Source organism: Acartia tonsa, chromosome 13 (genome assembly GCF_053477335.1).
Source record: "Acartia tonsa isolate MP-2025a chromosome 13, ASM5347733v1, whole genome shotgun sequence".
Taxonomy (NCBI): domain Eukaryota; kingdom Metazoa; phylum Arthropoda; class Copepoda; order Calanoida; family Acartiidae; genus Acartia; species Acartia tonsa.
In genome coordinates this window covers 26,303,212-26,325,527 of record NC_137272.1, presented here as the reverse complement: position 1 = coordinate 26,325,527, position 22,316 = coordinate 26,303,212, and the positions used below count along the sequence as shown (strand labels likewise).

The following is a 22,316-nucleotide window of genomic DNA, read 5'->3' as shown; positions in this document are numbered from 1 at the left end:
CCACCCTAAACATTTGATAATCCTCATCTACCCCCCCCCCGCCCCCCCCCCCCTTAACCTCTCTCTCTCAAAAAAAGCTTGGATGTCCTTGATTTTCACCTATTAAAAAGTATAAGATACCTAAGCCATGCATTTTAATATTAGATGAACAATTATTTGCAACATTTAAAGTTGACAATAGCTTCTATAAAAAGAACAAATATGAAATAAGTATGGTCTAAAATTAATAAAATAAAGTAGAATCCTATAAACTGTAAATGAAAACAATAATAAAAATCACGAAACTTTGTTATCTAAAGTACTTGACAAACAGACAGGCATACTCTAATTATTGAGTAGTTATGCTTCCAATGATGACATAATCGTCATAAATATCCCTTTATTCTTGACAAACGGACAGACATACCCTAGTTATAGAGTAGCTGATCTACCAATAATATCATAATCGTCATAAATATATTCCTTTATTCATGACAAACAGACAGACATACTCTAGTCATAGAGTAGCTGATCTACCAATAATATCATAATCGTCATAAATGTATTCCTTTATTCTTGACAGACGGACAGACATACAGAGTAGTTATGCTTCAAATGATGACATAATCGTCATAAATATATCCCTTTATTCTTGACAAACAGACAGACATACCCTAGTCATAGAGTAGTTATGCTTCCAATGATTACATAATCGTCATAAATTTATCCCTTTATTCCTGAACAACGCAGGATTTCCTTGTGATATGTGCAGTAGGATTTTCAAACGGGAGGATGGTCTGAAAGTACACAAACTAAAGGCACACAGGTAATGTTGTTGTGTTTTGGAGATGACCCCAAGGCTTTATAAAGCACTTGCTGCTACGCCCCCTACAGGCCTCTAGGGGCACTATGAATTTTAGTTTTAAAAAGTTAAATGGTAAGCTTCACTGTAAAGGAGCGTTTACAGGTTTGCGAAATCCTTCGCTACACACAGAGTAGACTAAAAGACACGCAGACAACATGTTGATTTCCTATAAGGCTTTATTAATTTCATAAAATTGTATTTAGGGATTGTATATTTGTCTTATCATGATTTTGGGATAATATAATTCATTAACATTTTTAAAAATTTTCAGACCCAAAGTTCCGAGTGATAAAGAAGTATCAGTACCTGTCTCCAAAATGGTAATTTTGACAATTTGTAAATTCTAATTTTACTCAGTGGTGAGTTGAAGTCCCTCGTGTCTCACGTAGTTTAATATGTTCTAGAAGCCATTTTGTAAGATTTTCTTTTTATGTAGTTGAAAATACAAGGAAATAAATATCAAAAGGTTTAAAAGTTTACAATTTTTCCAAAAATATGTCTGTTAATCTTATTTTAAACCTTTATATAAGTCTACTATTGCTATTTGCTAAAGAACATTGGGCATAGCCTCCGGCACCTCGGGGCTAAAAAAACTAGCTTTAATCTTATAATTGTACATTCTATATCCGCGGAAAGCCGTTTATAATACGATACGAGAAATAACTATTCTAATCTTTTAGAATTGTGAACAAAATTATGAAAAACCTATGTCAAGGTAAAAAAAAATATTTTTTTTTATTAATATATAGAATTAATGGAAATAGTCCCTTTCGTGGCAACGCCCCTTAAGGGGCGATTCGTCATATTTTTAAAATGGCTTTTTATAGTTGTTTTAGGTTAGGTTATATTGGAATAGGTGATTGTCGCACAGGGTTAGGCAATTGGCCCCGTAGGGTGAGAGCCCCCCACGGGGGCTATAAATAGGAGAAAAGCTACTGTGAAAATACGTAGAATTGCCCCTTAAGGTGCATTGCCACGAAAGGGACTATACCAGAATTTAAAAATTTATCACATACGGTTGGACGGCCGTACGGACAGTTCCTGAGTAAAGAGTAAAGAGTAAATTGGCTACTGGATTAGAACAGGTTTCCATTTATGATGAAAATCATGTATCTTATTTTAGAAAATTTCCACGAATAATAAAATAAAAATCATAAAATCAATGCCAGGTTCGTTGGCTAACAAAACTCGATTTTTTCTTATAATTTTTGTTTTACTATACGCGGAAAGCTGTCTAGAAAAATAACTTTAATTTAGGGTAAAAGAAGAGGAGCATCACTACATTTTGCCACATTCTCTCAACAACCTTCCACTGTTTTCATCTGTCGGGCCACAACCAGTTTCACAAACTGCTAATTTGCCGCTAGCTGCGCCGGTTAGCCAGCTGGTGGCACAGGCGGCAGCTGCCAGCCATCACACAGCCGTGAGCACTCATCCCCCGGTTTCTTTATCTACACAGCACTTTTCAACCGAGGAAAAATATTTTTCATATAAAAATGTCATGTCAAGAATTTAGAGGACCAATATGAAGCTTTTTTTTCGATCTTTATATTATCAATGGATTTATAATACTTGGATATTGGAGGGATTCTCGCATACCATGATAAAATGTTTCTCCTAGCTAGCTAATATAACGATACCCCCCTTATGACTTTACCATAGAGAGACGTATTAACTCACTGTGAGCTACAATTGAATCAAGACAAAAGTAAGTGCCGAGCCCTGGGATCTATGCAGTGGCGTGCAAAGCACTTTGTCTAGGGGGGGGCATTTTGAAGATTTTGTAAAATTTTGCCCCCCCTAAATCAAAGTGCCCCGGGGGGGCACTTTGCTTTAGGAGGGGGCATTTTGATTATATATACTAATTTTAAATAAGGGCGTTTTAAGGGGTGGGATTATTTGATTATGGGCCTCCTAGTCCTTATCCCTTCTTCCCCATCCCTTCCCCCATCCCTATTTCCCATTTATATCCCCCACCTCTTCCCCCCCTCATCTCCCTCCCCCATCTCTTCTCCCCCATCCCTTCTCCCCACCCTGCAATGACCGAAGGGAAGGGAGCTAGAAAGCATCTTCGAAAAAATAGTACAGAAGATAAATTAACCTTTCACACCCCCCCCCCCCCACCACAAAACATTTTTAATGGGTGGAAGGGGATGTTATAAAATCTCAGCAGGAAGGATGAATAACCCCATTAAAAAAAATTGGGGGGGGGGGGAAGATAAAAACACTCATTTTGGAAATAATTTACCAAAAATTAACCTAATATGAGAAAATGATATTAAATATTTCTTTATTGTTTGACAACAAGGATGACAACATCTTTAAGTAGCAAAGCACAAAAAATCATTAATAAGAATACAGACAAGTAGATTTAAAGAGCATCTGTTGAAATAAATATGTATTTTAGGTAGAAAAAGTCCCAAATCCTTTTTCCTGTATGTTGTGTGATGACAGTCAAAGTAAATTACATACTGGATGCTCGAAACAACGAGAAATTTTATTTTTTTCAAATATTATATTCCACAAAAAAATCTATTGTACCATAAAAACCAAAGATATAATGAATTGTGTAAAAAAAATTGTGAGGGGTTTTTGGGCTATTTATTACACTAGTCCCTAATATTTCATAGCAAAAACCATTTGGAAGGGCGCGAAGCACAAATTTTTTTCTTCAAATATGCAGGGAGGGAGGGATTTTTGGGATATTTATTACACTAGTCCCCAATATTTTATAGCAGAAACCATTTGGAAGGGAGCAAAGCGCAATTTTTTTTTTTCAAATATGCAGGGAGGGAGGGGTTTTTGGGCTATTTACTACACTAGTCCCCAATATTTCATAGCAGAAACCATTTGGAAGGGCGCGAAGCGCAAATTTTTTTCTTCAAATATGCAGGGAGGGAGGGGTTTTTGGGCTATTTATTACACTAGTCCCTAATATTTCATAGCAAAAACCATTTGGAAGGGCGCGAAGCACAAATTTTTTTCTTCAAATATGCAGGGAGGGAGGGATTTTTGGGATATTTATTACACTAGTCCCCAATATTTTATAGCAGAAACCATTTGGAAGGGAGCGAAGCGCAAATTTTTTTTTTCAAATATGCAGGGAGGGAGGGGTTTTTGGGCTATTTATTACACTAGTCCCCAATATTTTATAGCAGAAACCATTTGGAAGGGAGCGAAGTGCAAATTTTTTTCTTCAAATATGCAGGGAGGGAGGGGTTTTTGGGCTATTTATTACACTAGTCCCCAATATTTCATATAAAATTTTCTTATTTGTTGGCTCAACAACTTTGGGGACTTTAATGGAATTTTGATTGGTTGGTTAATTAAGTCGAGTTTCCATACATTTCATCCACTAATTGTAATCTATATAAGGTAATTTTGTGTATCATCATTTGGGATGTACAAAATTTCTTTGGTAAAAAGTTTATATTATACTAAATAAAATACTTCCTATAACCTGGTTTGTTATGTTCAGTGAAAAAAGATTATAACCTAATTTCTACACTAATTAAAAAATTTGGTAAGGTTAAATGAATAGTAACTGTCTGTTTGGCGCGAAGCGCCAAAATTTTTTTTTGGAGTATTTCTTGATCTTTTTTTTTGAAACTGGGATAGTTTTGCTTTTTGTAGAATAGGGGGCAAAAAGGGGCATTTTTGTTGACCAGGGGGGGGCAAAATGGGGCATTTTTTAACATTTAGGGGGGGGCAGGGGGGGCGGTTGCTAGGGGGGGGCAGGGGGGGCGTTTTGGTCGCTAGGGGGGGGGGGCGATTGCCCCAAATGCCCCCTTCGGTTCGCACGCCACTGGATCTATGTAGGGTGAAAATAGACATAAATCCTTGATGGTTCCAGGTGGAGACAAAATATTTCAGCGGGGTCTTTTGGTTTTTTTTCAATTTTAAGTTCTGAAAAAAAATTGAAAAAAATATGAAAATCTTTAATAAAAAACAAACAAAAAATAAATTTCAATATTTTTTTTTATTAAAAGATACAAACAATTTATATAAATACTATAAGCTTTAAAAAAATCACAATTTTCAAATTTAGACCTTCAATATAAAGATTTTTAGAAAAAACCTAACAACAAATTCTAACATATTTCTGATCAGCATAGCAATAAAACGTCTTTTGCAAAATTTTTATCATCAAAACTAAATAGCACTTACTAAAGACTTTTTTTCATTTAAACTTATACTTTTTGCATTAATCAACTATAAAGATTGATTTAAAAAAAAAAAAAAGGTTGCGTGATTTTTTATTCATAATTCATTGCCCAATTTTGAGATTCAGACAAAAACCTTACTGCTTTATATCAGGTAATACTCTACTAGCAGCGGCTATGCCTCTAGAGGCATATAGGGGCCCTTGGGTTGGGGGGGAAGTCGAACCTCCCTTACAATTACAGTTTTTTTAAAGAAAAAGTTAAAAATATTTATTTTGGAGAGTTAATTTTCTTGGGATGGTGATGGTAACCTTCCCTAAAATAGTTATAAACCTTACCAGGACATATGAGAAGCTACCATGTAAAGGAGAACCATATCGTTTCAGTGGTTAGTGAGATCCTTTGGTGCACAAAGACTCTCATAGAACATGTTACTTTATTATAAAGATACATATATACACAGAAGCTCTACAATCAGAGTATGTCTGTTTGTACATCAGTCTGTATAAAAACAATACAGAATATATTTATTTGGTACTAGTGGCTACGCCCCTAGAGGCCTTTAGGGGCACTTGAGAGGGGAAGAAGTGGTTGAATTCTACAATTAGATTTTTATTTTGGGCTTAAAAAGAAAAAGTTATTTTTGTGTGTGTAATGGGGTCCTTTTTTAGGGGGTGATTTCTCCTAGGATGGTGGAGGTATCCTCCTAAAAAAGTTATAAACCTTCCAAGGACCAATGAGAAGCTACATAGAAAAAAAAGAACCATTGATAATTGTTACATACTATTCAGGGATCTAAAGGTATAAGACAATGACCGCTAAATTGATTTACATTCCGAAATATGATACATGGATAACCCTTCTTTATGTTTCAGTTAATGGTTGAAATGTTGGGCACTTAATTTAATGAACCAACCAAACAAAAATCGCAACAAGTCCCCTAAGTAGTTAAGCCAACGAATAACAAATTGCTATATTAAACTATGGGAACTAGTCTAATAAACAGCCCATTGTCCCATCTTGCTCTGATTAATATATCTTTGCATCTGTATGTTACACTTGCTATTTTCTTTATTTGTATTCTTTTGAGGTTGATAATTACAATTATGTTTTATAAAATGGAAAAAGAACACTTTAATCATAATTCAAGATAAAAATTATTTTATCACTAGCGGTTTTGCCCCTAGAGGCATCTAGGGGCCCTTGATAAGTGGGGGGAAGTTGACCCCCCCTACTTTCAGTTTTTTTTAAATGTTGGGTAGGAACTCATTTTTTTTCTAAACTCAAAACTTCTCAGGACCATGAAAAGCTGGAACCAAAAGTTAAGCGGTTATAAAGAATCTTAGGTACCAACAGACACCGACACACATATACACACAAACAGACAGACACAGAAACTGTTATTTTTATATAAGGATTAATAGACACTAAACTACTCCTTTATATGTTAATCCTATTATCAGTCTAAAAGATAGGTCAATAAAGAAGAACCAAATTGGTCCAGCGGTTAGCAAGAACTTTAGGCACAGACAGAATAAAACACATGGACATCCTATCTTTTTTATACAGAGATATAACTTTAAACAATAGCAAAAAATTTTTTTAGATGATATTTCTTTCCCTGCTTTAAAGCACTATTTATGATACAAAATATATTGATGTCTGTTTGTCCATCTTTCTGACGCTTAAGAACTGATATGGTTCTGTTTTTACTTTACTATGTAGCTTCTTATTGGTCCTTGGAAGGTTTATAACTTCTTTTGGGATGGTACCTCTACCTCCCTAAGAGAAATCGCTCCTTAAAAAAGGACCCCACAACACATAAAAAAAACCTTTTTCTTTTTAAGCCTAAAATAAAAATATAGTTGTTGAATTCAACCCCTTCTTCCCCTCTTAAGTGCCCCTAAAGGCCTCTATGGGTGTAGCTGCTAGTACCAAATAAATATATTCTGTATTGTTTTTATACAGACGGATGAACAAACAGACATACTCTGATTGTAGAGTTTCTGTGTATATATGTATCTTTATAATAAAGTAACAGGTTCTATGTGAGTTTTTGTGCACCAAGGGATCTCACTAACCACTGAAACGATATGGTTCTCCTTTACATGGTAGCTTCTCATATGTCCTGGTAAGGTTTATAACTATTTTGGGAAGGGTACCACCACTATCCCAAGAGAATTAACTCTCCAAAATAAATGTTTTTCTGTGTATATATGTATCTTTATGATAAAGTAACAGGTTCTATGAGAGTCTTTGTGCACCAAGGGATCTCACTAACCACTGAAACGATATGTTTCTCCTTTACATGGTAGCTTCTCATATGTCCTGGTAAGGTTTATAACTATTTTGGGAAAAGTACCACCACTATCCCAAGAGAATTAACTCTCCAAAATAAATGTTTTTAACTTTTTCATTAAAAAAACTGTAATTGTAAGGGGGGGGTTCGACTTCCCCCCCAACCCAAGGGCCTCATACGCCTCTAGAGGCGTAGCCGCTACTGGTAGATTATCCCTTAATATAAAGTAGTAAGGTTTTTTGTCTGAATCTTAAAATTAGGCAATTAATTATGAAGAAAAAAATCACGCAACCTTTCTTTTAAAAAAAATCAATCTTTAAAGTTAATTAATGTGATAAGTATAAGTTTAAATGAAAAAAAACCTTTAGTAAGTGCTATTTATTTTTGATGATAAATATTTTGCAAAAGACGTTTTATTGCTATGCTGATCAGAAATATGTTAGAATTTGTTGTTAGGTTTTTTCTAAAAATCTTTATATTGAAAGTCTAAATTTAAAAATTGTAATTTTTTAAAGCTTAGAGTATTTATATAAGTTGTTTGTATCTTTTAATAAAAAAAAATATTGAAAATTATTTTTTGTTTGTTTTTTATTAAAGATTTTTATATTTTTTTCAATTTTTTTTCAGAACTTAAAATTAAAAAAAAAAAAAGACCCCGCTGAAATATTTTGTCTCCACCTGGAATCATCAAGGATTTATGTCTATTTTCACCCTACATAGGTCCCAGGGCTCGGCACTTACTTTTGTCTTGATTCAATTGTAGCTCACAGTGAACTAATATCTAAGGACTATTTTAGCAACCTAAGTTGACGACAAAAATTCCCCTGCTACAATATTCACGTATTCTAACAATTATAAAACCAAATTTACCTATATTTAGATTTTTAGTGACACACAAAAAACTTCTGAAAAACAAAAATATAAAATTGTACAGAGATCTTATATGGCAGATGAAACTCTAGCTTCTAAACCAAATTGGCCACTTTATCCTAATCAGGTATAAATAGAGTAAAGTTGAATGGACAGATAAAAGCATTGGACCATAGAAAGGAAACGAAGTAGCAAAGTAACAGAATGTCTCTCTGTACTAAAGGATCTCGCTAACCGCTGAACTGATATTGGTCTCCTGTGCAACGTAGTTTCTCATAGGTCCTGAGAAACTAAGAGAAATAGCCCCTATAAAAGAATGACCGCATAAATGTTTTTTTTTATAACTTTTTCCTTTTTAATTTGGGGGATGGTCGATTCACCCCTATACTCCAAAACCCTTGAGGCCTCTAGAGGCATAGCTACAAGTTTATAGATATATAAAAGAGGTAAATTGATTCAAAAACAATTCTAGACATCACAAGCCAGCCTGGATGTTCTTGGAGTTGCCGGCAGCAGAGAAGGAGAGGGACTTCTACCTCTACCCCGAATGTCTGTTACAACTGTTTCTAGTATGACTGTGCCTATTGCTCAAATGTCTGGAAATTCTGTACCCAATTTATCATCAGATTCTATCAGGTTTGTATCTTTTTATAGCGAGGAAGCTACTCTATAAGTGTTTGTGTCTGTCTGTACGACTTCGCTTGGACTTTGGTATCAAACATTTAAAATAGACCAATGTATTTGTATATGAATCACGAAGATCTCTTTCTTTTCTTCTCTTTTTTTCTTTCTCTCCTCTCTCTCCTTCCTTCTTTCTTCCTTTATGCCCTTCCTTCTCTCTCACTTTTTCTCCTTTCTTCTCTTTTCCTTTATCTCCTTCTATCTCTCTTCTCACTCCTGCAATCAAAAAAAACAAAATGGCGACGTTGAATGCATAATCAGCTGTTAATATTTCAGTACACCAGTGTACACAAGTCAGAGCTATGAACAACCACCTCCAACTGTTCCCTCATATTACATAAATCAGGTAGAAAGATACAACTTTTTCTCTCTATGGTTGTAATGGGCATTCAAGAGTTGTCTGTAGGTCAATTGTACATTTCTTATACTGTTAAACATACCTTCTTTTGTGCTAAATTTTTCTTCTTATTAAGATAAAACTAAAGGGAACTACAGCTTCAAACGTCAACTACTCAACTGCTACATCACAGTATAACACAGTTTATATGTCTGCTGCTGTGGACAATACTATTACTGCTGTTGCTGCTGATCAACAGACCAAGTCAGCTTCTCAACACTTTTACAGCGATATTACAGGACAAAGGTATAGTTCAGCCTTTAACTTTTCCATGAGTAAGAATGCGATCTTTTAATAGTTATTTGTCCATTCTAATTATTGAATTTTTCCCGTTTTAGTTACACAGTATCTGGAGATGGCGATGGCGGTCAGAACATAAAGGATTGGTTTCAAATGTCAGCTGCTGGTCCATCCACAGCTTATTTAATTCCAAATACAACAGCCAACAGCTATTACTATTCAAATTCATCTGAAAGTTATCCACCTCTAAATTATATGACACAACAACAATCAGCTGTTTTTTCACCAGCAGACAATTTGCCGACACTACCAGCTGATCCATTTGCGCCAAAAAATATTGGCACGGATGAAAACAAGATGGCGTCCAACTTTTTGGAAAGCCTGGATGGGGAGGATCCATTTGGAGGCGAGGGAATGGAAGTTGATGATGATAATTTGGATGGTGACCCACCCGAGAGTGTGCCTATCTTGAAACCCCATATGTTGACTCCATTAGTTACAAAGTAAGTTTATTTTTTTGATTTGTTGACAAAACTTTGTTATTTGATGAAAAACAGGGTTTATTTTTAAAAAAATTATCAAAAATTGTATTAGATATTTTTTATTTATTTTATTTGTTAAAGTTCTGTTTCAATGGAAGGTTTTGTGGTTTTAGTTTTTAAATTTTTTCTTCTTTATGACAACTTTACATCTGCCCTTTAGCTCACTTTGTCCGTTTTTTTTATTTCATGATCTTTTTGTGCTTCGCTTCTTATGGTTGTTGTCATTCCTGTTAATGTATTATTCTTACAAAACCTTTCTAGGAATGAAGGTACAGAGGAATCTGATCATGTTCAATTAACTATTTCAAATAAGGTAATATTTGTATTACCATAATTATATTATTTTTACAACTAGTTTCTCCGCCCCTAGTCTCCATCTGTTTCGCCCCGAGAGATTGTTTATTTTTTGGTGTAAAACAAGACTTGCCGCTCTTGATAGCTTAATTTTAAAAAAAAGAAACTTCTCTGGAATTTTTTTAGTTCATCTACTTTTTAGTAATAGTTCTGACCGTCAATCACTACAAGAAAATAGACTCTTCGCACTTTATAAATCAATGCATGTGGGGTGTTAACACTCCTGGAAAATTTTGTTTAGGGAGGGGAAGGGGGGGGGGGGAATTTTTAAACTTATAGATTTAGCCCACTTCATCTAAAATCGCATGTATGCCCTAATTTAATTTATTCAAAGTTACCCATATATCGATGCCTTCTCCCTTTATGACTTTTCCCCTCCTTTAAACATAGAGGAACGTATTGACCAATTTATAAGAACTTTATTAGCTCTCTAAATTAAGGACCTGAATTCCCCTGTCACATTATACACATATTTTAAATATATTGATTACTCTGTGTAATTATCATTGTACTTGTTATTATCGATATGATTATCCTTGTTTATTTCAGAATAACCCGAGCCAACCACAGAGAAGATCTGTTATTATGATGAACAGAAAAATTAATCTTTAATATTACTTCTTATATATATTTTATACTTAATAAATTTTATAAATTGTTAATAATTGTAGAGTTTCTTTTTCTTAACTTTAAATTTTTAACTGTTTTAATTATCGGCGGATACGGCGGTGGCTATGGAAAAGGTGGCCACGGCGGTTTCGGTCCTTGGGGTGGATGGGGTGGATAAGGCGGATGGGACGGATACGGCCCAGGGGAATGGGTGGATGTGGCGGATACGGCCCATGGGGATTTGGAGGATGAGGACGTTGGTGGTGGTGATTTCATCAAATACTCTTTTATTTCTATGTAATTTTACATTTTATGGCTGATATTGTGTGATCTAATTAATTATCATAATGCAAAGTTTGACATAGATAGGACGGTTCTAACAAATCCTAACTTAAGATCAAAGATAATGTGCAACAATTAAATTTTGAAATGGATTTGTAATATTATCAATACATTTACGTACAAAAGTTGTAGTATCTGAAAAAAAACTTTATAGAATACGTTTTACGTGCTAAAATTATGATTAAGTCAAGACGACCTATTAGAAATATGTATTATGGAGTACATAGTGTAAAATTAAATCGTCCGCTAGCATTCAGAATTATATTGTATTTTTCTTTCACTTTTTACGATGTGTCCTCTATATCCTGGTATAAAAGTAACAGGATGGGTGTTTGTCCGTCTTTACTAAAGGATCTTGCTAGCCGCTGAACCGGAATGGTCCTCCTAAACAATGTAGCTTCTCATTATTCCTGAAAAGGTTTATAACTATTTTATGAGAGGGTACCTCTAGAAAAAATTACTCAACCCCCTCAAAAGGAACGTAGCAGCTAGTAAATATATGAACTGATTTATATGATTATGCATGAGTAGGACTTTGCAGCTTCTACCAACAATGGAATTGATTCAGAAAAAGTCACGAAACCTATACGTGTTTTTCAGCTGTTGTTGGGGGGCAACACATCTTAAAATTGACGACCTCTCCATTTGCCCCCCAAATATTATTTTAGATTTATTTCGCTTCTTGGTTATACCTTATTCCTGAGGACTATGTTTTTCTAACTTTCTATTGGTGTGGAGGAGTTTGTCATCTAGACTTTATATGTTTATTATTTTGTTATTGTTTGTCAAGGAGGGGACATTGGTCTGCAAATAACACTGGTACCCAAAGTTTTCTAATAGTCGGCTCAATACTATAGGCACATGTGTTGAATTTAAAATGCCTGGTTCCAGACTAGCAGTTTCAAACTTTTTAACCAATAGTTTTAGTCTACAGATAGGGGAAACCATAATTGGGGATGTACAGACATTTATCGTCGATTTTTTATTATTTCACTAAAAAGGGGTCCTATTCTCCTTAACTAGGAAATTATTGGTAAAAATATAATGGGCATGTAATAATGTTTAAAATGTAATGTTTATAGTTACCCGTGGAAAGTGGGTTACACTTGTAACTAAGGCAGTTGGTGCTATTGAAAATATGCTTAAAATAAATGTATTGAAGTAGTTGGATGTATGTGGATAAATGTTTATTTGTCATTGTCAAGTAAGTTCTCTTAAATGGCTAGATATTTTCAGTCCAATATTTTTACAAGTAACTTAGTAATGATTCTGGTAAAATCTTACACTCATATTCCAACTAAACTTAACCCCCTCCTCACATAAAAATACAACCTCCACCCTACCCATAAGCCTCCATAATAAAAATATGGACAGCCTTTCTAGGATAGGACGGGGGGGGGGGTGTGTAAGGGGTAAGTTATTGGATTTATTATTAATATTTTGATTATCAGTTAATCACTCTAAAAAGGGAGCTGTATATAATCACTCCCCCTAGCCTTAGCCAGTCATCTAACTTTTTTGTCAAGTCAGGGTAAAATGTAGTATATTATACTAAAAATTAATAGTTTATCAATGAATATTCAACAGGGGTTATACATTTAGATCAAATAACATATCTATTAGATATAATATGTCATTTATCTAAGATTATACAAATAAAAACAGAGTTAATATCTCTTTTGGACCTTTTAAATCCAAAAGATAACCAACTAAAATATATACAATAATATGAATATACAATCTAGGTTTTTTGGACACTAGATTATAATTCAAAGTTGATATCTCTTTTGGACCTTTTAAATCCAAAAGATAATCAACTAAAATATGTACAACAATATGAAATACAAACTAGGTTTTTTATACACTTGCTTATAATTCAAAGTTGATATCTCTTTTGGACTTTTAAAATCCAAAAGATAACCAACTAAAATAATTCCTAACAGTATTCAATACCTTGATTATTTAAATCATTATGAATATTGAATAGAGTTAACACATCTTTAAGATTAAACCTTTAAAGAGTATTAACTAAAATATTAACCTTCTCCTATTTTCTATCTAATGGATTACATTGAATATTTAATTTCAAGTGTATTTTCTTTAAGACATTTTTAGGTTGGAGTGTGTAGTTTAAAGGCCTGTGTTCAACTGCCTAACTGCCTATTTAAATGTTTGATTTTTCTATCACCCTAAAGACTTACTTATTGAACACTAGATGTATGATTATTTCAGAATTTTATTTTTAAAGTATTGATATAAGAATATAAGTTCAATTACATACAGCAACATATTTAAGCTTAAAAGTTTAGCCTAAATCATGCAGTAAGTAGAGAGTACTAGGCATGTCTGATCTCTTTGAAAGTTAGGCCTAGACTCTCCCTGGCATTCTTTTCATGGCAAGATCCTGGTTCACTCCCTAACCCTCCCTACTTACCCCCCCCCCCACTCTCTCTTTTGTCTTGCACACAGGTTTAGCCTGACTGCACAATAAAGTATAAACTTTGCAAAAATATTTTAAATTATTTTTGCATACAATTACTTTAATTAATACTATTTTAGTAAAGACTAACTCTATTTTATATTTATGTTTATATGAAAATTTGTATTTTACCCCTCTCACCTAGCATGATATTTTAGCAAGGTACGAGGTGGTTATACAAAAAAGTTAAATACTTTTTTGCATATTACATAAAATTCCTTAGGATATTGTGTTCAAAATAAAATGATGTCAAAATCATGGTTAATAATGTGTAACACTCCATGGAGGGAAGACCCCAAGACCCAACCCCTCCCCCTTGAAAAGAATTTTTGGATCTACTGCAGTTCACGGTAAAATATTGCTGGTAACAAATATTGCCAAAAATCTATGAAATTTAAAGGTTGCTAGCTGTCAAACAGCTGAACGTACAGATCATGCCCGCACACTGTTTTAAGCGGCATAAGAAGGCCTACAAATAATCTGGAATAGCCATACATCAATAATGCATAATTATCTCGCAGTGCAGAGAAATGCACGAAAAAGACCTATTTTACGCGGTTTTTCTTCAGTGAAGCTTTCCCTGTGCATCATTTGATCTTAACTATTCCAGATTATTTGTAGGCCTTCTTATGCCGCTTAAAACAATGTGCGGGAATGATCTGTATGTTCAGCCGTTTGGCAGCTAGCAGCCTTTAAAATTCATAGATTTTTGGCAATATTCGTTACCAGCAATATTTTACCGTGAACTGCAGTAGATCCGAATTTTTAAAAGATTATTTTTGAATTTTTCATTTTCGCATTTTAGTAATAGATCTTATTTAATGCTTAAGCTTTATAGATTTTCTCAATTAATTACGTTTTTTCATAATTTTACTTTTTCTTTTAAAAATTATCATGGTCAGACTTTTTTTAGTTTCTTAAATAACACAATCAACCAAAAAAGTAACTTTAAAATAGTTATTTCACGCATCGTATTATAAACACCTTTCTGTGGATATAAAATGTACAATTATTGGATTTAATACGATGCTATCATAATATTTTCGTACGGATGAGAACTGGTTCTAACCCACCGGATTTTAGTCGGTTTCGAATGAATACGAGAATAGTTATTTCTCGTATCGTATTATAAACGGCTTTCCGCGGATATAGAATGTACAATTATAAGATTAAAACTAGTTTTAATCTTATGATTGTACATTTCTATATTCGTAGAAAACTGGATATAATACGATGCTAGACATAGGTTTTTCGTATGGATGAGAACCGGTTCCTATCCACCGGATTCGAATGAATACGAGAAAAACATTTAAGAAACTTCCACAGGAGCATAAATAGTTTATACTGCTTTTGGTTTACCCCGAACGTTTTGATTAAAAGAAACCTAAGGTTTTTTATTGTGAAAAGGAGTTATTATAAAAATAATAAAAAATGAAGTTTGTGAGTGTCCTCCTATGAACACACAAGAGCCTAGACCTTCCCCGTATGAATGGTAAATAATTAGAATCGAATATAACATACTTAGTTTGGCCAACAAATACAATTTGTAATTGTGGGCAGAAAAATATGTCTCAGTTTTGAACATATTCTTGATAGGATGTTTGTCTGTTTGTTTTCATCATAAGACCTCAGTTAGGAGTGGATACAAAACCGCGAAAAACATTACAGCGAATGTTACAAAACCGCGAATATTACAAAACCGCCAAATTACAAAACCGCGAATATTACAAAACCGCAAAATTTCAAAACCGCAAAATTACAAAAAAGAGAATTAACAAAACAGCAGAAAAACAGCAAAAAATTATATACTTTATATATAATATAAAAAAATTTACAATAAAAAATAGAAAATAAATGTTCTAAAGAAGGCGTCTTAACATTTTTGCTTTTTATTTAGAATAGCTAGCCAGTGCTTTTAGTATGTAGTAGATGTAAAATTTTCCATAGAATTCAGATATGCAATCGTTTTTTTTTGTAGACCTCTTATTTTTGAAGTAATTTAAGTTTTAAAAAAAATAATTAAGTCGGTTTTAAGGTACTAAAACGCAACAAAATAAAAGAAGAAAATTGCAAGTATGAACAAAAATAGTAAGATCTTTAATTTGACACCTTACTTTTTAAATTCTGTTGAGTAATTATTGAAAAAATCTATTTTTTTAACCTCGTTTTAATCAAAACTTTAAACCTAAATATTTTCTCTCACAGGCATAAAAAATATGTGTTTATATATGACTTTAGAATGAGAAAAATATTACAAATCCATTCTAAGCAAAATTGAAAAAGTTTTATAAAATTATAACAAGAAATATAAGTTTATTTTAAGAATTATAATTTTCGGCTTTAAAGGGTTGACTTGAACAAAACCTGAACAAAACCTAAACAAATGTACATACACTGTAACAGATATTTTTTAAACACAAGAAACAATAATGCATTTTTAACTGCATTGTTTTGAAGTTTATAAACAGATTGAAGCATATTTGTTCATAATTTTTCATTCTTTACATGTTATGTAAGTATCACTATTTTTATTGTAGTATCTATTGTATATATTGTATGAACATTATCCTTTTTTTTGTCAATTCTATTGGATTTGAGTTGAAGTTTCTTGATTTGTCAATTTTTGAGATTTTTGATTGGCTAGTTTAATAGTTACAATTAAGTGTTGCCTGTAAAAGTATAATATTTTAGGTCATTTTTTTCAATTTTGCTTAGAATGGATTTGTAAAATTTTTCTGATTCTAAAGGTATATATGAACCCATATTTTTTATGTCTGTGTGATAAAATATTTAAGTTTAAAGGTTTTATTAAACCAAGGTTAAAAAAAAATAGATTATTTCCATAATTACTCAACAGAACTTAAAAAGTAAGGTGTCAAATTAAAGATCTTACTATTTTTGTTCATACTGGCAATTTTCTTTTTTTATTTTGTTGTGTTTTAGTACCTTAAAACCGACTTAATTATTTTTTAGAAAAACTTAAATTACTTCAAAAATAAGAGGTCTACAAAAACCGATTGCATATCTGAATTCTATGGAAAATTTTACATCTACTACGTACTAAAAGCACCGGCTAGCTATTCTAAATAAAAAGCAAAAAAGTTTAGACGCCTTCTTTTAAATGAAAATCTTCCAATTTTTATAATTTTATATATAAAGAATATCAAACCACTCTATCTACTCAGTTTCTACTGGGCATGCCACCAATCCTAACCCATTGAGGAAGGGTATTGTTCATTGATTTAATGTATAATTTGTTTTCTCTTTGTTTGAATAGTAAATTTTAAAAGATTCCAACATAGTTATATTTTTGTAACAGTCGCTGTTTTGTAATTTTGCGGTTTTGTAATATTCGCGGTTTTGTAATTTCTCAATTTTGTAACATTCGCGGTTTTGTATTTTTGTGGTTTTGTAACATTCGCGGTTTTGTTTTTCACGGTTTTGTAACCACTCCCTCAGTAAGCATAATGTAGTATTTATTTTCTGATATTTGCGTAAACATAATGCAAAGAGCTGAAATTTAGAAATAACTTATAATAAATGAATTAATTGCACATCTTTAAATTGAAACTCCAAAGAATTAATGTAAAAATAAAAAAATAAATAATATGTTTTCAATTCTATACAATCGGCTAATGATATTTTGATATCTTAATGTGATTTTCAAGTTTTGCATGTGTTAAAAAAATACAAGGAGGAATCTTTATTACACTAGTCCCCAAGGTTTAATGATACCCTTTTCTTATTCGTTGGTTTAACAACTTAGGGGACTTTGTGTATTATCATTTGAGATGAACATCAATTTATCGGTCATTTCATTATCCCTTTGGATCCCTGGTCAAAAATGTTTGTCATTTTTATTCTTTACATGTAAAAGTATAATTTGAAGGTGGGAACGCATAAAAAACGTTATTAATATATAAAAATATTAAACTATTTCTCTCTGTATATACCAAGCACATAGTTGTTTACCCCACCAGCCCACTCTTCATTATTGGATTTTTAGTTAAATGGTTTTTACGCTCTAACTTTGTAGTTAGGCTACGTGGTGTAACAAGGTTATTTATAAATTCTACAATATAGTGCAGTCTGACAACTTAATAATATTATTTCAATTTATAATTATTGTATTTATTTCATTTAGTTGTTTTGAAAACTGTTGCCGAAAGCAAAGATTTTATTAAGTAGATGTGTGTAAGTTCGTCTATGCAAAATTTATTTTGGTTTAAAATGAGGAGAAATTCTTTTTGAACCAGGATAATATATATCTTTTATTCTTTGCGAATCGCAACGATTAAACAGACATCTTTATTAAAAGCAGAGTAAATTACATCTTTAATATTAAAATCGACCAACGGACAAAAAATCTTTAGAGTTGAAGCTCATAGATCTTAATAACCTAATATCGAACTACAGATGGATTAAAACAGATGGCTATCTGTAATACCAGCCAAGTAAATCTAGTATTTTCTCTATAACGTTGTAGACGGACTTACAAACGGAAGACAATTCGAGTTTTAGAGTAGCTATGCTACTAAAATAGTATTTCCTTTTTTGGATCAACTGCAGTTGATGGTAAAATATTCCTGGTAACGAATATTTACAAATAATCTGGAATAGCCATAAATCAATAATGCACACGTTTTTTCTTCAGTGAAGCTTTCCCTGTGCATCATTGGATCTTGGCTATTCCAGATAATTTGTAGGGCTTCTTATTCCTCTTAAAACGGTGAGCAGGAATGATCTGTACGTTCAGCCGTTTGGCAGCTAGCAGCCAATTCATAGATTTTTGGAAATATTCATTACCAGGAATATTTTACCGTCAACTGCAGCAGGGGCGTCCAAGCTTTTTTTTTTGGGGGGGGGGGGGTAATTCGTGTTTGGGGGGGGTAAAATGGCGCGCGAAGCGCGCCGAAATTTTTTTTTACCCCCCCCAAAATTTTTACCCCGGGGGTAAAATTTTATTGGGGGGGGTAATTACCCCCCCTAAAGTCTGTTGGGGGGGGTAAATACTCCCCCCTAATCTGTTGGGGGGGGTAATTACCCCCCCCAAACTAATTTACCCCTGGGGTAAAATTTTTGGGGGGGGTAATTTAATTATGTAAAAAAAGCACCTACCTAATCTATTAAGTTAATAAGTACTATCCTATAACATAAAGTAGTAAGTAAGGTTTATTTGACTATAGCTTCAGATTTCATTACTTTTAATACTGAGTTCTCCTTTTTAGGAAAGCTTCACATAGATCCCATGATGGTTCCACACTATTATAGGTCAATCCTTTGAGTGGTTTTAGGCTATTTTTCTCCTCCCTTTTTACCCTTTAGAAAACACGAGTTCTTAGATGCTAAGGGCGCCACTACTATTCATATAGTAGTATCTCATTCTTTAGAACATAAAAATACAATAATTAACTCACTAACCAATGAACCAATATGATTATACTTTAAAGTGAAGCGTCTTATAGGTCCTGGTAAGTTTTATAACTAGTTTTGAGACACCCTGACATCCTCCCAAAAGAAATCGCCTATAGAAATTCTTTTTCATTATTTAATGAAATATTTAATTTAGTTAGGTATCTATTTTATGGTTCAGTGCTTTACAATTACATCATAGATCCCCGGGATGGTTTTAGCCCTTATAAAGGCCCAAGCAAATAAAACATGATCAAAATATTAAATTTTTTGTTATCATGGTTAAGAACTGTTTTAACTGGTTGGACTATATTGGGGTATAGTCCCTTTTGTGGCAACGCTCTTTAAGGGGCGTTTCTTCGTTTTTTTCACACAAGCTTCTCTCCTATTTCTAGCCCCTGCGGGGGGCCAATTGCTTAACCATGTGGGGCAATCACCTAAACCAATATAACCTATCCTAAAATAAACTATCAAAAGCCATTTTAAAAATACGACGAATTGCCCCTTAAGGGGCGTTGCCACGATGCAAATTATGTAAAAGACAATAAAAAGAGAGAGAAACAATTTAACAACAAACAACTTATGTTTCATGTAATTTTCTGTCAATCGATTAGAACATGGAGATAAATGTCATTTAATGAAGATATGTCAAAATAATAATGATTTCGCCTAGCAACTGACTTGGCCCTGCCCTACCCTAAAGATTTTATGACTGACTGACAGTTTGCAATGATATAAAGCTTGATATTTCAACGACTAATGTACTACTTATTTTATTTTTGGTAACACAGTTCACCAAAATAACTTTAAATCTTTTTTTTCAATTAAAATATAACTTCACTTTTTTATTCTCGTTTAGCGTGTATGATGAAATTTGTAAACAATAACAATCTGTCTGCTATGAACGTATTCGTAAGAAACCTGTTTTTTGGAAGCCGGTTTAAATATATATATTAATAAAATATATTACACCTCAAGGCTCGAGTCACACTATGACTTTTTTTAGGGGGGGGGGGGGGGCGGGAATTACTCCCTCCCCCCCCACAAAAAAAAATTTCAGTAAAATTTTTTTTTAAGAACATTAAAATTTTTTTTTAAAGAACATTTATTTTGGGGGGGGTAATTACCCCCCCCAAAAATGGTTCAGGGGGGGTAAATACCCCCCCCAAAATCGTTGGGGGTGCCTACGGCACCCCCAAGGTAGGGGTAATTTTTTTTTTGGGGGGGTATTGTTCAAAAAATTTTGGGGGTGCCTACGGCACCCCCAAAATCGTTTGGGGGTGCCAAATGGCCCATTACCCCCCCCCTTGGACGCCTATGAACTGCAGTTGATCCCCCTTTTTATTGGAAGATCTAAGCTAAAAACTAAACTTGTAAATCATGATGTTTGGTTTTAGTATAAAAATATTTGGAACAATTTATGTTGTTTTGATTTAAGCAAAACTTTTGATTATTTATTTGCTTATTAAACCACACTCCCCAAAAAATCTAAATAATTTTCTTGACATATTAGAAGCTTTCCTGAAAAATAATTTTTAGAAATGAAAAAAAAGGCGTTTAGACAATTTGCAAAAGTAATCGTGTTTGTGGGTTTAGACTGACGTGTCTTTATTTAAGCTAGGGGGATAGGGGTTTTAGGTGATCAAAACTTGATTTAATGGAAAGCACAAATAAATAATATATACTTTTCAGTTTAATTATCCCCCCTTCCTAGAAAACTCTATTTCATGACATGATGAAATGTCAACAAAAAACTGATATTAGAGTAATTTAGAAGCGTATGAAACCTTTTCTTCTCCACAGTTTGTTCTGCAAAAAAATGTTACATTCTAGTAGGCATTATTTAGAAATCAATCTGTACATTTAATTTAATCGTCGCTACAAGTTTTTGGAAATTTTTCTTTTGCATTTCTAGCAAAAAAGAAATTATTGTTAATAATCCTCATGGTAAAGTAATAGGATGTCTGTGTGTGTGTCTGTTTATTGCGATGTTTCTTAATAGCCACTGAACCGAAAAGGTTCCCATTTATAGCAAAAGCAAAGCTTCTCTTATGTCTAGGAAAGTTTTATAACTTTTTGAGGAAAGTACCTCCATCCTTCTAAAGGAAACCTCCCCTGTAACCCACCCCTCCCCCAAAAAATATTTCTTTCTTTTAAAACTAAAATTAAAAGTGAAGCGTTGACTTATAGGTGTAACTTTTAAAATTCAATTAAAAGGATCAGTCTAAAATCATTTTGTCCAATAAGTTTTTAAAAATAGTACTTGGTAATGTTAGCAAAAAATATCTGAGATTCAGAAACCATTGTAAATCAGTACATATTTAATCAGCTGTTATAATGGTTATAGAATACTTGGATATTGAGACAGGGAGATTTTTGTTTAAAATTTAGGGTGCTAATATAGGTATAAGATATCGGCCAATACGTTCCTTATGGTCCGTATGGGGGTAATTTCATAAAGAGTGGATGGATAGAGGGGTTGTTTCAGGCGGCTGTAGCCTGTAACCATTAAGAGATATAAGTTTTCCGGAATTTTAATGTAGGGAGTAGATTTGAAATCTGCATCAAATTTTAAGGATTTTTTATAAAATTCGTTTTTTGTAAAATTCTTTATCTAAAAGCGAAAATACATTTTAAGTTAATTAATTTTGACCAATAGGATAGGTGGATTTTAAACTACCTGCGCTCTAATTGGTTGAATGATGTACAACATCCAATCAGAGCGCAGATTTTTTAAATCCACCAATCACAGATACCAAAATTAATTAACTTAATTTGTATTTCCGCTTTTAGATAAAGAATTATACAAAAAACGAATTTTATAAAAAATCCTTAAAATTTGATGCAGATTTCAAATCTACTCCCTACATTACAATTCCGGAAAACTTATATCTCTTAGTAACCAACAACTAAATTATTTTAAAAACTAAAGGAAAACTAACAATTACAGCTCACTTTTTCGTGATTTTGGGACTGCATATCGTATTAAAGATGAACTTTTTTTCTGCCCCCCTCCCCCCCAATTTGATTTTATATGTATTTTGCTTATGGGTTATATATACCTTATTCCCGGGTTTCAGGTGT

General features: G+C 33.0%; 1 protein-coding gene across 2 annotated transcripts in view; it reads left to right on the top strand.

The window, feature by feature from the left end:
* Positions 1 to 11,069, top strand: part of LOC145335026 (uncharacterized) — a 31,844-nt gene extending 20,775 nt beyond the window's left edge. For both annotated transcript variants that reach the window (XM_080180702.1, XM_080180703.1), the window contains exons 25-35: positions 730 to 805; positions 1,116 to 1,164; positions 1,525 to 1,559; positions 2,102 to 2,318; positions 8,241 to 8,303; positions 8,649 to 8,812; positions 9,134 to 9,203; positions 9,331 to 9,500; positions 9,593 to 9,997; positions 10,298 to 10,349; positions 10,940 to 11,069. In XM_080180702.1, the coding sequence (XP_080036828.1) occupies positions 730 to 805; positions 1,116 to 1,164; positions 1,525 to 1,559; positions 2,102 to 2,318; positions 8,241 to 8,303; positions 8,649 to 8,812; positions 9,134 to 9,203; positions 9,331 to 9,500; positions 9,593 to 9,997; positions 10,298 to 10,349; positions 10,940 to 11,002 (1,364 nt within the window). In that variant the 3' untranslated portion in view covers positions 11,003 to 11,069. The remainder of the gene's footprint in view (positions 1 to 729; positions 806 to 1,115; positions 1,165 to 1,524; positions 1,560 to 2,101; positions 2,319 to 8,240; positions 8,304 to 8,648; positions 8,813 to 9,133; positions 9,204 to 9,330; positions 9,501 to 9,592; positions 9,998 to 10,297; positions 10,350 to 10,939) is intronic.
* Positions 11,070 to 22,316: the final 11,247 nt, after the last annotated feature.